Source organism: Hyperolius riggenbachi, chromosome 5 (genome assembly GCF_040937935.1).
Source record: "Hyperolius riggenbachi isolate aHypRig1 chromosome 5, aHypRig1.pri, whole genome shotgun sequence".
NCBI classification, from domain to species: Eukaryota; Metazoa; Chordata; class Amphibia; order Anura; family Hyperoliidae; genus Hyperolius; species Hyperolius riggenbachi.
In genome coordinates, this window is record NC_090650.1 from 94,380,760 (window position 1) to 94,397,492 (window position 16,733).

At 45.5% G+C, this 16,733-nt stretch overlaps 1 protein-coding gene across 2 annotated transcripts in view; it reads left to right on the top strand.

Moving 5' to 3' along the window:
- The window catches only part of LOC137519681 (protein QNR-71-like), a 28,888-nt gene extending 13,464 nt beyond the window's left edge, over positions 1 to 15,424 (top strand). For both annotated transcript variants that reach the window (XM_068238650.1, XM_068238649.1), the window contains exons 2-11: positions 537 to 689; positions 5,294 to 5,437; positions 5,509 to 5,673; positions 6,959 to 7,117; positions 7,698 to 8,063; positions 11,389 to 11,580; positions 11,655 to 11,754; positions 11,862 to 12,064; positions 13,862 to 13,952; positions 15,197 to 15,424. In XM_068238650.1, coding sequence (XP_068094751.1) covers positions 537 to 689; positions 5,294 to 5,437; positions 5,509 to 5,673; positions 6,959 to 7,117; positions 7,698 to 8,063; positions 11,389 to 11,580; positions 11,655 to 11,754; positions 11,862 to 12,064; positions 13,862 to 13,952; positions 15,197 to 15,344 — 1,721 coding nt within the window. In that variant the 3' untranslated portion in view covers positions 15,345 to 15,424. The remainder of the gene's footprint in view (positions 1 to 536; positions 690 to 5,293; positions 5,438 to 5,508; positions 5,674 to 6,958; positions 7,118 to 7,697; positions 8,064 to 11,388; positions 11,581 to 11,654; positions 11,755 to 11,861; positions 12,065 to 13,861; positions 13,953 to 15,196) is intronic.
- Positions 15,425 to 16,733: the final 1,309 nt, after the last annotated feature.

Below are 16,733 nucleotides of genomic sequence, written 5' to 3' on the forward strand. Positions count from 1 at the left end.
AAAAATGGGGGTGTGGGAGGTAAGGTGTTTTTTGTGTAACACTAATTTATTTCTATGTAAAAAATCCTTTAGGGTGTAATTTACTATTTGGCCACAAGATGGCAACAGTAACTTTTTGTTTAATACAACCTGCAAGCGTCCTTCTGGACGTTTGCAGGAAGTAGTAGGAGGCTGGGAGTTTTTTTTTTTTTTTTTTTTTTTTTTTTTTTTCACACAATGCTCGCACTGCTTATCGGATAAGCAGCGGATCATTGCGGCGTGTTTACTGGCGGGAGCACGGAAAGTACGGATTTCTCCATCCCTGGGGGTTAAAGGATGGAATAAGGGACGGAGAAATTCGTAAGGTGGTTAATATTGACCGTGCACTAAATCAAGTGCTAATTGACTGGTCAGCTTAATTGTTACAGGTGAGAAATCTTGATTTATAGGTTGTTACAGGAAAATACTTTAAGACAGGGGCTCAATTAATGCCTCCAGCTGTGTTTTTAATTTGGGGTTGCTGTGTAATGTTCTGAATCGGCTATCCTGATTTACAGGCTTTCAGGATGTGACAGAGTATGGAAGAAGATCTGGCCGTGACAGTCATCACAACCAGATACATGGCTGGTCCCCTGACAGCCATTCTTGGGATGAGAAGCTCTATCCTGCCTGGACATCTGAAGATCCCAGATGGGAAAACTGCTGGAAAGGTAACATTAAGGGATCTTTTACACTGACATTATGATTTGGAACAAATGCACTGCATGTTATACTTGCAACTAGAAGGAAAAGGGGCTCTTCTGGGATTACCACAGTAACACACTGCAGCTTGAAGTTCTGCGGGGGCCCAGAATTGGGACAGGCAAAAAGGCGCATATGGCTAATGGACAAAACTGCTTGTCGGGGGGGGGGGGGGGGGGGGATAGTATGGAGGTGCTTGTCTTTGAAAGTACTCAACACTGAGCACTTTCAAGCAGATGCAAAGATGCAGTGGGTGATTTGAACAGAGAACCCAGAGCGACAAGAAGTCTCTACAGGGATCCGGAGCCTTCCCTCTTGGGTAATCTATCTACAATATTAAACTTCATCTACCATGTCACTGCAAAGAAGGCAACATTACGCTGCACTCCATCCACTAGGTCATGCAAGCCAGAATTTGCATCACATTGGCCACCAAATTACATGTAGCTTGGACTACCCAAATGCAGTTCCTGTCAATTTTGATTGGCCCAGTTTCAAGCCGCATACAAGCCAGAATTTGCATCTCTGCCAATCTTTACTGATTCTCGAAGACTGGTTGAAAATATAAGCACAGACTTTAACTTGCTGAAGTACAGTCTGTTGTGTACTTAAACTTGTATGATCATTGTTTGTATGGGGTTCTCTTCTTGGCCTAATGCATAGGCGTATAGCACTAATACTAGGGTGGGTTCCAGTAGCTGGCTTTTCTGGCACCGTAGGCCTGTTCATAGTGGAATTTGGGGTTTGGCTTCCTTAGGTTATATTGCTGGTATGTAAAGCAAATGGAAGCTGGTGCTGTTACTTGATGATGATGGCATCACTGTCCCAAAAAGCTGTGGAAACTGCTCAACCAATGGATTTCTGTTATAGCTTACTTTTCAAGTGGACTTCAAACTGGAGCATTTTTCCGGAGGGGGTGAAGTGACGCAGGGGTCATGTTAAGGTCTGCTTCCTCCTGCATGACTTCACCTGTAAGGCAGGGGTTGCCCTTTGGGAGAATCTGCAGTTTTGCCGCAGATGCATGGAGGAATGTATGCAATGATTGTCTCCGTGGGGTTTCTGCTTAGTGTTTGCGATGCACTATTTTTTTTTTTCTTCTTTCTGGCGTTCATGCAAAATGTTATGCAGATAAATATGCAGTTTGAAAATAGACCAATTTAAACCTGGGTTTCAATTGGTCCATTTTCAAACTGCATAAATTTGCATCAATTTGGAGCATTTGCATGTCTTTGCTCATCCCTAGGAAGTCTAGCAATTTAACTTTGGTTCCATCTGATCAGGCACGTGCACAGTGGGGGTGCTCTGGGTGCCCAGGCACCCCCCCTTTTAAAATCTTAAAAAAAGGCCCCTCTCGCGTGCAAAATAAGATCTGCCCCCGAACGCGATAAGCCCCACCCACCCGCGGGAAGCTCCACCTCCGCCTGGGACACTTTCAAGTGAAGAGGCCCAGACAGGAATCCTAGTGATACTGACCTCTCCCTCCACCTAGGACCCACAGTGACCTCTCTCTTACCCAGCACCCACAGTGACCTCTCTCTTACCCAGCACCCACAGAGACCTCTCTTACCCAGCACCCACAGAGACCTCTCTTACCCAGCACCCACAGTGATCTCTCCCTCCCTCCAGCACCCACAGTGATCTCTCCCTCCCTCCAGCACCCACAGTGATCTCTCCCTCCCTCCAGCACCCACAGTGATCTCTCCCTCCCTCCAGCACCCACAGTGATCTCTCCCTCCCTCCAGCACCCACAGTGATCTCTCCCTCCCCCAAGGACCCACAGTGACCTCTCCCTCCACCTAGGACCCACAGTGACCTCTCCCTCCACCTACCAAACACTGTGACCTCTCCCTCCCCTGCACTAGCAGAGATCCTGTCTCCCCCGGCACCCACACTGACCTCTCCCTCCCCCAGCACCCACAGGGACCTCCCATCCCAAAAGCACCACCTTCAGTGACCTCTCCAATTGCCAGCGCCCACAGTGGCTTCTCCCAACACCCAGCATCCACTCCCTCCTCTAGTAACCACACTGACTTCTCCCAGCACCCACAGTGGCCTACCCTTTCCCCAGCAACCACACTGACCTCTACCTCCCATAGCAGCACCCATAGTGACCTCCCACCCCCTGCACCCACAATGACCTCTACCTCCTGAGACCCACAGTTATCTCCCCCCAAAAGACCCACAGTGACCTCCCTCTCCTCCAGCACCCATACTAACCTCTACTTTCCATAGCAACCACAGTTACTTCTCCCCCACAGTGACCTACCCTTCCCCCATCAACCACACTGACCTCGACCTCCCCTAGCAGCAACTATGCCATTCATAGCAGTACCCACAGTGACCTCCCACCCCCTGGACCCACAGCAATCCCACCAATATTCAGCATCCACATTACACTCAACCAGTAACCCCTACTATAGCAAGCACCCAGCACTTGCACCAAGCACCCTGCACCCAATACTCACATCTGGCCTCAATATGGCACTTAGTACTTGCATCAAACAGCCATGACACCCAATACCTGCACCCCTTCACCCTATAGCCGGCACCCGGTACTCACACCTACATGGCACAGTACTTGCACCCAGCTCTGACATATCACTCACTACTCACACCTGCACACAGCCTCCACATGGCACCCAGTCAACCAGTACTAGCACCCGATGTACCTGCACTCTGAACCCACGTGACACACAACACCCACCCAGAGCTAGAACTCAGTGCCGGCATGGCACCAAGTATTTGCACCTATGTGATACCCAGTACCTGCACCCAACACCCACATGTTTCATCTGCAGTAGTTCCAGTTGCACTAAGCCTCCACTTGGTTCCCAGCACCCACACCAAGCACTCACATATGACATCTAGTACTTGCACCCAGAACTCAAAAGGGGCTGAGTACCTGCAACACCTGCATGATGGTTGATACACACCCAGAATCCACATGACACCCTGTGTCAGCACCCAGAACCTACATGGCACCCAGCATCTGCCTTTAGCACCCACATGACAACAAATATCCCACTAGCCAGCACCCATCACCCATGTCACCATGTACTCACTCCCAGTACCCACTTGGCACTCAGTATTTGACCCACATACCCCCATAATCAACACCCACATGGCACAGTACTCACACGTCACCAAGTTCCAAAGTCATTATATGCACCTAGTACTAGTCTATGGCCAGCACCCAAATAGCACCCAGTACCCATCCTTTGTCCGAACCCATATAAGACACAGTACTCTCCCATGGCACACATCCAGACCACACATGGCACTCCCTACTCACTCATGTCCAACACTAACAAGGCTCCCTGTACCAATTAGCACCCACTATTGTTTATCACCATCTGCTACTCATTCAGCACCCAATAATGCATAGCACCCACTGCAAATAAACACCCAATACAAACTGGACCTTGGTACCCAAAGCAGCTTGACACAGACGTTATGTTGGCATCTCGGCACCCACTGCAACTTAGCACAAAGTGAACCTTTGCATCTTACCACCAACTGCATCTGGGCACCCACTGCACCTTGGCACTTACAGCAGTTTTGCATCTACTAATGCTTAGCAACCACTGCATATTGGTAACCACTCCTTTGCCTAAAAAGAGGCTTGGGTGCTGATCAAGAGGGACAGAGGTCCCAGTAATGAAAGGTGAATCTGTGCCTACAGTGGGCTCCACTGTGCCCACTCTAACCCACTAACTGTGGGCACCTATAACTGCTGATTTAAGGGTGGTAGCACCAAAAGAGTTGGAAGGAGGCACACAGTCTGCCTGATACTGCTATAAAGGGGTGTGTGTGTGTGTGTGTGGGGGGGGGAGAATAAGACTGCCTTATGCTTTATGGAGAGGGGGTATTACATACACAATTTGGCACGATTTTATCGATTTCAAATTTGAGCACCACACCCTTGAGGATCCTCTGCATGGCCCTGCCCCTTCCTGCAGCACCCACACTGACCTCTACTACTTTTCCCATCAGCCACCCCTTCCCCCCTCATAGCTGGCACCCAGTACTCACTCACATGACACCAAGTATCTGCACCCAGGCCTAAAATTGCACCAAGTACTCACACCTGCACACAGCTTCCACATGGCACCCACTATCTGCACCAAGTATCCACTTAACCCGTAACCGCACCCAAAGTACCTGCATTCAAAACCCATGTAATGCCCAAAGCCCACCCATAGCCAGCACCCAGTACAGGCATGGCGCCAAGTATTCACACCCGGTACCTGCACCCACATGACATCCAGTACATGCACCCAGATCTTACATGGCACTAAGTTCTTGCAATCAACACCCGCATGACACTCGATACCCAACCATAGCCAGAACCCACATGACACTCAGTACTTACACCCAGAACCCACATGGCACCCATCATCTGCATTCAGCAGCATGACGATCAATACCCCCCCTAGCCAGAAACGAGGAGGGGGGGCATGCGGGGGAAGGCATTGCCAGGCCCCTTTTTTAAATTTGAGCACCCCCCACTTAAGGACCCTCTGCATGGCCCTGCATCTGATAGTGACAATTCTTCCTTGTTTTCTCTTTCTAGGAGGCAAAGTAGTAGCCAATTTGACCAGTGACAGTCCTGCACTGATAGGGTCAAATGTTACATTTGTTGTGACGCTTCAGTTTCCCAGATGTCAAAAAGAGAACGAGGATGGCGATATTGTTTATGAAAAAAGATGTGGAAATGGTAAATATTAACATAGCAGTATATATTAAATAAAAACTGTATAGTTGACTTAACAAGTCTGCTTGTTTTAGCTACCTCTGGTTATCAAGATCAGTATGTGTACAACTGGACCAAATGGGTAGACTACTGTAGTGAAGGGAACTGCAGTTTTGCCAACACTTTTCCTGATGGACAATCTTTTCCTCACCACCATGACTGGAGACGCCATAACTACATCTACATCTTCCAAACATTAGGTTGGTACATGAATGACTTGTTAATCCTCCTAATGGCCTGCACTGTGGATGAGCAGTAGATTCCTAACTGCATCTCCAAACATCCTAAAGGGCTTGGAGAACTGAAGTGAGGGGTATATGGAGGCTGCCATATTTTAAGTAATACCAGTTGCCAGGCAGCCCTGTTGGTCTATTTGGCTGCAGTAGTGTCTGAATCACACTAGAAACAGGCATGCAGCTCATCTTGTCCGACAACTGTCAAATCTGACATCTGATTGGCCGCCTGCTTGTTCAGTGTATGGCTAAAAGTATTAGAGGCAGAGGATCCACGGGATAGCTAGGCCTTGCTTAAAAGGAAATATGGCAGCCTCCATATACCTCACTTCAGTTGTCCTTCAAGTCTCTGCCTATGCTTAAACACATCTTGTGATCTCTTCACCATTCATACTGTGTATAGTGCTTTTGTGGTGACACAACTTATTTCTAAGGGGATGGGGGCTAGGAGTTAGTCATTGAAGACTGACCAGGAAGTAGTGTATTTGGTATATAATGGTGCTGGTACAGCCACTTATTTGTGCAAACCAGATATTGGAACCAACACTTTAGATTGTGTACTCTTTTGGAGAGTTGTAGGCTATATATTCAGGGCGCTAGTCTACTTTAGGGGACCCACCGCAAATCCCCATAGACACTTTCAGCTGGGCTGCAAAACGGAACAAATGGCTTCTGTTTGCTTGATGAAACCTCCACAAGCCTTATATCCCCGGGTAGCTACGCATGTCCTCTAACGAATTTTGCGGGTTTCGGTAAAAAAAAAAAGTTTGAACTGACTGTGTAGGAGCCTCGGAACGACCGCAATTTCGGGTCCGTCGGCCATCTTGGTTTTGCTCTGCAGGTCGTTTCTTCCTCCTCATTGGAGGGATTGTTAGGTGGGGGCGTGCCAGCTAACAAACCCTCCAATGAGGAAGAAAGAGACCTGCACAGCAGAATTAAGATGGCCGACGGAACCGAGATTTAGGCCGTTCGGTGGCTCCTACACGGCCAATTTAAACTTTCTGTTACCGAAAACCTCCCAATTCGTTACAGGGCATGCTTACCTATCCATGGGTATATGGCTTGTGGGGGTTTCAACAAGCAAACGGAAGCCATTTGTTCAGTTTTGCAGCCCAGCTGAAAGTGTCTATGGGGATTTGCGGTGGGTCCCCTAAAGTAGACTAGCGCCATATTCAGTACATAAGCTCTGCATCTGGTATGTTGTACCACTCTAGGTTATTTTATTATTATTATATTTTTTTTTAATCCCCAGGCCAGTACTACCAGACAATTGGCAGATCTTCAGCTTTCTTGTCAATAAATACAACAAACATCACAGCTGGTGCCCAGATGATTGATGTAAAAGTGTTCAGAAGAGGCTATCGAAGACACTACCCTGTTGCTAAAGCCAGTGGCATGTACATTGTAACTGGTAAGTTGGAGATTCAAACTATGTGTAAGACTTGTCAACGGCTCTAGCTTTCCCCTGGGCCTTACAGGTCTTTGTTCCTCTATCCTGGTCTGGATGTACAGCCAGCAACATCCTTCATGGTCTGGATGTACAGCCAGCAACATCCTTCAGAGGATCATTAAATCAGTGGAGAGGATAGCTATATTCTGTAAACATGAGTGGGATAAATCCAGCTATATGTGTACTTATCTGATTTAAAACGTTAAGTACAAAAATAGTACACTAGGAGCACATTGTAAGTATTCACGATCTATGGCGACCTGGAGGTGGAATAGTAATGAACGCCGCCAGGACTTGAGCAGGGTGAGCCCGGCTTTACTCTACATCCAAATCTCCTGGTGGCTGAATAGGCATGCTCCAGGCCAGCATCGTATTAGTAAGGCATAAACTGCAGTTACGCCATATAACTTTTTAGTAACCCATCTGCAATGATGAAGCTGCAAAAACTTTAACCATCCAATAGCAGAGAATTTTAGGTTCCAGTCAATTCCATGGACTAACAAATTCACAGCATTCTTGTCTCTTGTGTTTCTTGTTTCAGATGAAATTCCTTTTTATGTGGACATATCCCAGAAGAATGACAAGAATGCCTCTGACAACATCTTCATCAAGGATTCTCCAATCCAGTTTGATGTACAAATCCATGATCCAAGCCACTATCTCGATCAGTCTATATTGTCATTTAACTGGACCTATGGTGATGGCAATGGCTCCTTTGTGTCAAATAGCCCAGTTTCCACTCATAATTACACCATGCTTGGGAACTTCAGTCTGAACTTGACAATTAAGGCAGCTATCCCTGGGCCATGTAAACCAGTTCCAGTGACTTCCCTTCCAACAACTCCTGCAGCTACAACACACATGGCAACCACAGAACTGCCTACCGCCACTCCTTCACACACCACCAGTAAGTTCTAATATAGGAAATGGTCTGTGTGGGTTACTTACAAAGGCTTCACCTGGGCAGCATTCTTTCCGCAGCCTATCCATGCATGAATTTGGGGAAAGGATGGGCATAGGAGGTGATCTGGAGTGCTGCCATAGGTGGCAATGTTAGTATTAGCAGCTATAAACAGTAATTTGGGTGCCTGTTAAAAGCCACTAATTGCAGCTTAATATTTGGCAGTATGTGTGGTCCTTGGCATTAGAGGAGCTGAACTCTTGCACCGGACAGAGGGAAATGAGAGAAATGCACCCTGTGTACTTGGAGTAATAATCCCCCTCACTTGTGTCTAATCTCACACGTTTTAAATTGATCTGCCCCCTGTCACATGACACTGCCACCGCAGGTAAGATCATTTGAAAGCGCAGGATGTTAACAATGTCTGCTTTCATAAATCCTGAAGGGTGTTCTGAGTTCAGGTCTGCTTAAAGGTTAAGCACTGGGGGTTGGGCATTGGTAGAGGGAGGGTTGTGTGAGTAGGAGTCTAGATCACAGTAAAGATTAGATATTTTACTTTAACTGGATGGTATAAAATGCCTGATGGGCTTCTATATATCCTGGTGTAAATTATGGATGTTGAAGAGGTTGTGGGGAAAAAGGCACATTATTGCACTTGGTATGGGAGTGTCCTAAAATGTTGACTTTGGGGGGAGGGGGGAGATAAAGTGTTGGTTTGTTCTGGAAGGATAATTGATTCTTGTACCGATGGGAACGCTCTACAGTGTTATTGCATGATGCATTGTATACAATTAGTAGTTATAAGAGATCAATTGTTAGCTGCTGGAAGCTTGATTCCAGTTAGTGGAGATGTCGGGATCCTCCATCCCTTAGATGCAGGGGTCTCAAACTCGCGGGCCATTTGCGGCCCTCGGTACAATATTTTGTGGCCCGCGCCGGCAAAAGCAAGAGACACAGAAGCTAACTATTTTACCTTATAGTTCGCTTCAGTGCTCCCAAGTAATCTGTCGCATCCCCGCCTCTAAACAATGGCTGCAGAGCCCCCAGGCAAACATCCAGGGCAGAGCTTCCAGCTGTAGCTCTGCCCCTCCTGACATCAATCACTACATGGATCGCCGCCTCTCCCCGCCCCTCTCTGAAGGAAGAGGGGCGGCCAGGAAATGCTGGCGGATTGCCCCCGGGCGATTTGGGGGCTCTGCAGCCCTCGTTTTGCGGCGGGGACACAGCGGATTACTTGTAATGGGAGCACTGAAGCGAACTATAAGGTACAATAGGCAAAATAGTTCACTTTTTTTGTGAAATCCCCTTATGCGGCCCAGCCTCATCCTGACTTTGCCTCCTGCGGCCCCCAGGTAAATTGAGTTTGAGACCCCTGCCTTAGAGAATGGATGGGCAAAGCTAGTATTTGGAAGGGTGCTGAAAATTAGATGGCTCTTCAGCAGGACAAATGGGGGGTTAATGGTAAATGGGTGAGATGGTTTCGAGATTCGTCAGAGCACAGAATTCAGGATGTAGAGGTGGAGTCTCTTGCTGGGGAATTGTGACTTGCTGTGTATGAATGCGGTTTCCTTCAATAAATTATATATAAAAAAAGACCTCTTACTATCATAATTGAGTAAAATGATTCTACTAGCAGCAAAAAAATGTAACACATGTATGCAATATATGGTACCAAATTTAGGGGTCCAATGCAAGCAAGAGCATAGTTTATCAAACTCTGAAAAAGGGATTGCAATGTCATATATAAACAATTTGGGGGCATACATCTAGCAATTTGGTGCGATTGACCCACCAATTTGTATTTTTCTCAAATTGAGTTCCAGTGTGTGATCGACCATAACTGACATCTGGGTGAATCGGGCAGATTTATTGATCAAGCAGGATGGAAGCACATCAGCTGATTGTAAAGGAATCTGCTACTGTTCACTTTTTATTTTTGTTTTAAGTTTACAAAATTTTGGATTAAGAGCATGGAAGCACAACTTTGTTCTGATCAATTTAGTGACGTGAATCACATAGGATATTGCTTGTGTGGGCCGCTTGTCGATCAACTTTCAAACACTAGTTGGTGGTTAATAGTGAATTGCTTGGTCGATCAATGCAAATTTGCAATGTATGATTCTCTCATGTTAGGGAAGCCAATCGCCTTCAATTTGTTACTAGAGTCCTGCTGTGGTCAGGATGAGTCTACTGTAAACTTCAAGACCTTTGATACTTCAGGCGCTTGAAGTTGCCATAGTAAAACTTTCTTAAAAAATGGAAAATTGAGTATAATCTAACATACACAGGGCCAGATTTACCCTAAGGCACATGCCTACAGATTCCTGATGATGGACATGCAGCACCCTTCTCAATTGCTTCCTTCCTTCCCTATACATAGTCCTAAGCCAAGCGTAAATGACGTCACTCACCCAGCTCTTGGAAATCCACTGATATCTCCTTTTTGGTCAGGGGCACCTCTAGCTAATACAAATGGGCACCTGCCGCTACCTACATCAGGCAGGGGAAGTGACAGCTGGGCCAGTCAGCACATTTGTGGTGTAGGCCATTGTCTGTCCATGGAGGGCAAAGTCTAAGGTGCCAGGACATCTATGCCTATAGGCTCCAGCAGGGCTGGGCCGAGGCATAGGCTGGAGAGGCTCCAGCCTCAGGGTGCAGTGTAGGAGGGGGAGTACAATTCATTCAGCTGTCATTCCTAATTGTGTTTGAAATCGAAAGAAATAAGAAAAGGGGATACATAGCAGTGACTGCAATCCAGATAACTAGATAGTAAGGTGTTGGGGAGGTTGTGGGCCCTGTGGCGCCTCTTAGTCTAATAGCAATCAGTGTGTGACGGCTGGGGTGGCAGGGATGGAGGGGCGCACTTTGGTGTCTCAGCCTTGGGTGCTGGAGGACCTTGTCCCGGCTCTGGGCTCCAGTGATGTAAATCTAGGCCTGAACATACAGTTGCAGCCAGCAATTTGATGTACCACTCTTAGCCCTCCTTTTTAGCTGCCTAACTGCTCCACGCCGATTGGAGTGAGCAGGACCACTCCACGCAGATTGGCATGAATGGCTGGGAATGGAGATTGCAGGAGATTGCAGGGGATCACGCATGCTCTGTCAGTCTCCCAGCGCAACCACCTTCTAATAACTCTGCACTGGACAGCCGTGTGACACTGCTGTCGCCTCTGTAGGCAGGGAAGTTATCCACTGCCACCAACAGTTAAGCCTGGTCACTAGGGAGGTTTTAAGGCTGCGGTCCTCAAGAGGTTAAAGACTTGAAAAAAGCTTTGGCAAATGTATCTTGCTGCTAGGGATATGCAGTATTTATCCATTTTCTCTTCCATAGGTAACTCTACTAAATTGCCACCATTAGAAACTGAAACTCTGTCAGTGACTACAGAAGAGCAGAATGTTACCACTGGCGGTACCACTACAGAGCAAACCACTACAATGCCTACAACTGCCGTGTTCACAACTCCTGCTTCTGGCTGCTTTATCAACAGATATGGGTACTACAACAACAAGATAACAGTTGTAGGTGGGTGTAACTTTATACTTTTTGACTTTCACTTGTCTAGAAAATTTGAGGCTAAACTTTTGTCTGTTGTGTAGATGGCATCCTTCGAGTCAACATTGTTGAAACCGCCAATGTTCAAGTGTCTTCTCAGGCTGCAAGTTCTCTAATTGATTTTGTAGTGTCTTGTGAGGGGAGGTGAGTGGCTTTCTCCCCTTTCCACCCCATTAAGTTTTCGACAGACCTATTTGTGCCTTGACTATCTCTAATGGTCTTCATAATGACAATTTGTCTTTCCCCTCTAGCCTACCCACAGATGCCTGCACAACTGTTTCAGATGCCTCATGCATGATTCCTCAGAACATGGTCTGTGATCAGATTCCACCTTCTGACCAGTGTCTGGTAACTTTACGAAGAGGTTTTGCAGAGCCAGGTTCTTACTGTGTCAATATTACACTGAGTGATGGTGCAAGTCTTGCTCTTGCAAGTACCCTTGTGTCTGTCCAGGGTAAGTGGAGGTTTTACATTTATGGTCTAAATGGATATTAGTAATGCTTGTACACCAAGATCTCTCCACACTAAAAGTATAGTAGTACATGGGGTTTACCACTATAGTGGTAAATGGGACATTTTGGTGGGAGGAAGTTATTGTCAACAGTTCCTTTTACAAGTCTTTGGCTGTGTTCAGTGGGTGAAGAATTACCTGCACATTATGCATTACGTAGTGTAAGATTGCTTCATGGTCAGCGTGTATTTTACAGTAACTCACTCATGGAGATGCCTCATGTCTACACTAGATGCACAAAATGTTGCTAAGGCTTTGCCTTAGTGTTGCAATGCCCCCACTGTAAATGGGCCTTCAAGGTAACAAAGCACCATTTTTAGCACCCAGGGCATTTTAATGGCACACTAAACATGCATGCCAACTATGTGGCTCATTAAGAAGTCACTTTACCTTTTCACATTTTAATAGTTTAGTAGAGGCCTTTATTCTACTCTCTAGGTCTGCCCAACCAGACCTTTTCAGGCAGATAAGGAATGCTATATCTTGAACAGTCTTTTTTTTTTTTTTTTTTTTTTTTTTGGGGGGGGGGGGGGGGGGGGGTAGACTTGGACACAAAGCATCTGTGGACTTTGAAATCTTCACACCTTCCCCAGGATAAAGGGTAGCTAGAACGGGGGTGGGGGGGTACATAGCAGCTTCTATAGCTAGGAGGTATGAAAGGGGGGGGGGGGGGGGAGAGTACTGGCATCAGTCATCTGCTAAAACATGTTGGCCGTACATGTGGGTTTATCTGGACAGTGTGGATGATGCCCATACTTTATCAAATATGCTTCCCATCTTGTACAGTAGCATGTTTTAACACTAAAATCTATAAACTTTGAATTCTATTACGAAGTGAAGGAATTAACTGCTGTAAATAGCTGGAATCCGTTTATGGGGGTGAACTTGGGTTTTGTAACAAATAAGACTTGGTAGATGTTCGTTCATTTGGACACTGAGTTTTAGCTGCCTTCCTCTAGATTTTAGACAATCCCTTGAGGTAACAGAACCAAAAGCTGTTTGAGGCAATTTGGGAGAAAGGTCCTTTACAATCAGACCACCTAGAAAATGCCAAACCTGGAGAAAGAGGTCAGAAAGTGGCAGATATGAAATATTGCGAATAGTACGTGTCTTCTAATGCTTTTTGTGCCTTTAGGGTTTTTTTTTTTTTTTGTTTTTTTTTTTTTTTTTTGAGCTAGGAGTCCAAAGATCATAGATTCCTTTGACACTAGAGGCTGCTGGGCAACTAGGGCCCAGCAAAAAAACAGTTGCTAAAAAACTGGAATCTTACTACAATTGTGTGAATACAGTGACATTTGTTTGTCAGATCAAATGTTGGCTAGAGTATATCTGTGTACTCATCAAGTCCCTATAGGAGAGCACTGGGGTGGAAAGGTCTTAAAGGGAACCTAAACTGAGGATATGGCTGTTTCCTTTTAAAATACCAGTTGTCTGACTCTCCTGCTGATCTAATGCTTTTAGCTGCATGCTTGTTCCAGGTCTGTGATTCAGCCATTATTGCAGCCAAAGATCAGCAGGACTGACAAGCAACTAGTATTGTTTAAAAGTAAACATCCATATCCCTCTCAGTTAAGGTTCCCTTAAATGCATGATATTCAATTTGTGCCCATTGTGCATGGGGACTCTATTATATCACAAGCCAGAAGATTGCCTGAAATGAAAAGTTACCATATACAGATTTGGGACAGGCCAACAATGCTGACAAATTTTTGAGTATTGTAAAATATTTGTTTTGTTTAGGCCCTGGGTCAAACAAGACTATTTCTGCAACCCTAACAATACTTGGACTGGTGGTTCTTGCTGCTGCAGTGGTTGGAGTCATTTTGTACAAGTAAGATTTGTCTTGTCTATTATAGTGCTGTGGATCACATTCCCATAATAGAATGTCCTGTTTTACCCTGTGTTGTAAGAAAGGGCTATACATCAAATTTGAAAGTAGGTGGCGGATAACAGTGCTAGGTGGTTGGGAGTATTGAAGGATACCATATGGAGCTGTTTTTGGAAATGTGCAAGGATGGCTTTCATATTCTTTGAAAGGCCAGAACCAGTGGAACTATCATGATGTTGCAGTGAATACCTACAAACCTCTTACCACAAATGTTGGGTACATGGTGGTACTCGGGTTTAGGTACTCTACTACAGCTTTACATCTAATTTCTCCAGTATGATTTTAGTGGGCACCATCTCATGGGAAGAACACTCACTCAAATGTCTTCCCTAATCCCTGAGAAGAGTATCTTAAGAGAATTGACCCAAGTCCATTAATAAAAGAGCCTCATTCAGCACCCACCCCAGCTGTCTCCCCTGCAATCTCTAGACCCTGCCAAGCAACTTGCTATCTGGGCATTAGTACATCCAGACTTTAACTTCTGACTGCTTGGATCCTGAATGGTACTCCAAAGGTTTTTACATGCCTTACATTAAACTTCAGCTGCTAACTATCCCCATTGGGCTGCAGTAGTATGTGCTAGCTGTAAGATGAAAGGGCTTTTCATACTGGGTCACTGCCCCTTCAGTGGTGGCCAATATGAATAAGAGGTCCATCTGCCTGGAGATTGTGGCCACCAGAACATCTACTATGGAGGGGTGGACTTTTTTTTTTTTTTTTTTTTTTTTTTTTTTTTTATATTAGAGGGTAAAGGGTTGGGGCTCTCTCCTGACCCACAGAATCTAACACTCAACTGCACCAGAGCCTTAAACCCAAATGCATAGTGCATATGTACAACACAAGTCACGTACACTACAGGACAACTGAAGCAAGAGGAGGCTGCCATTTTCATTTTAATCCCAGTTGCTTGGCTATCCCCTTGATGCTCTAATACTGTTAAGCCATACCCACTGAACAAGCATGCAGCAGATCAGGAGTTATTGACTTTTTTTTTTGACAGATTAAGTGGCTTTTTTTTTTTTTTTTTTTTTTTTTTGTAGTTCAAACACTACTGCAGCCAAATGGATCAGCTGGGCTGCCATGCAACTATTGTATAAAAGGAAATAAATATGGCAGCCTACATATTCTTCTCACTTAAGTTGTTTTATACACAGAGCTTCACTAAATTTATTTTATTTTTCCCTCAGAAAATACAGGCAGTACCGCCCCATCGGGAGTGCAGCAGATGAAAATGGAAGTCGGATCAGTGTGTACTTCAGTCAAGTCAAAGATGTGCTCTTCTGTGGGAATCATGAGCATGATCCTCTGCTGAAAAGCAAAGCTGGTGTAATCTAGTCTTTAGTAAATGTACTTGCATCTCTGCTGCTTCCAAAGTATGTTTTGTAACAGGTAAAATAAACCTTAATCCTTTTAAAGGTGTGTTGTTTTGTTTGTTCCTCCCACCCATAGCATTACACTAGCAAGAGCTTTACAAATCACAAAGCGCTCCTTGTAGCTTCCAGCCCTAATGTGGGGGGTAATGATCAATGAGTCTCAGATTTCCACATTCATGCAGTATTATGTAAACCTGCATGCAAATTTGTGCATTTGAAAGCGGTGGCATAGCTAAAGCAGTGGGCCCAGTGCAAGTTTAGCATTGGGGCCCCCTAAGCATGCTATAGAAACAAGAAGGGGCTGGGGAATCGTGTTAATTGCTGCTATTCAAATCAACTATAGAAGTGAATCTTATCGCACAGGACCAAAAGAGCTAATGCTGTGTATGAGGGGTGGACCCCGATGTGGTCACTACCTCTGCACCCCCTATGGCTATGCCACTATTTGAAAGTAATCCAAATCAATTTGAAACCTCAGTGGGACTTGGCTTTTTTTTTTTTTTTTCTACATAAATTTGCATGAACTTTGAAATGGGTTATTTCGATCATGACAGTCCTGGAGCTAGAGGTTTAAAATCTAACTGCTCCAGGTCAAGCCTGCTGTGTTCAAAAGCTTACTGTATTTGTATTGGATTGGCAGTCATAAGGACTACTGTAGTGAGAGGGATATGGAGACTACTTCATTTCCTTAGAATTGGCCCGACTGGTTCACATGCAAACTTGTTCGTGTCGAAACGTGAACATTTAGCTAGTTTGACCCGCCTCCTATACTACATCATTGGGCTAAACTTTTACCCTCTACATCAGTCAGCTGACACATGGCAGCCAATTAGGCTGAACCCCCTCCTGGAGCGCATCGTTGGCCATGTTCTCACTCTGTCTACTGCCTGTAGGGAGAGACATTGCTGGAGAGATGGGGAAAGCTTAGTTAGGTCTTGTTAGCTTACTGATGTGTTGCTGAAGGGCACCACCCAAAAAAAAGCTCTTTCGAGAGCTAATGTTTGGGTTTTTTTTTTTGGGTTTTTTTTTTTATTGTAGCCCACTGACACTACCTATACAGCCCTGTCTATCGCAGCTGGCTTTTGCTAATTGCTATATTGTGCCAGGCCCAGCACATTCAGTGCATACACTTTATTTTTATTTTTTTTTCACTGCCTCTGACTGCACGTTGTATTATACCAGCAGTCACTGCATACCTTCACTTCATTCCCCCCCCCCCCCCCCCTTCTCCATATGGACAATACAGGCAGAGGCAGGTCTGACATGATTTTGTGCGGCCTGGCCCTTGACCAAAGTACAGTGTTCAGAAGGCATGTGCCATCAACTCCCAAGATTGTCAGGATGTAGTTGA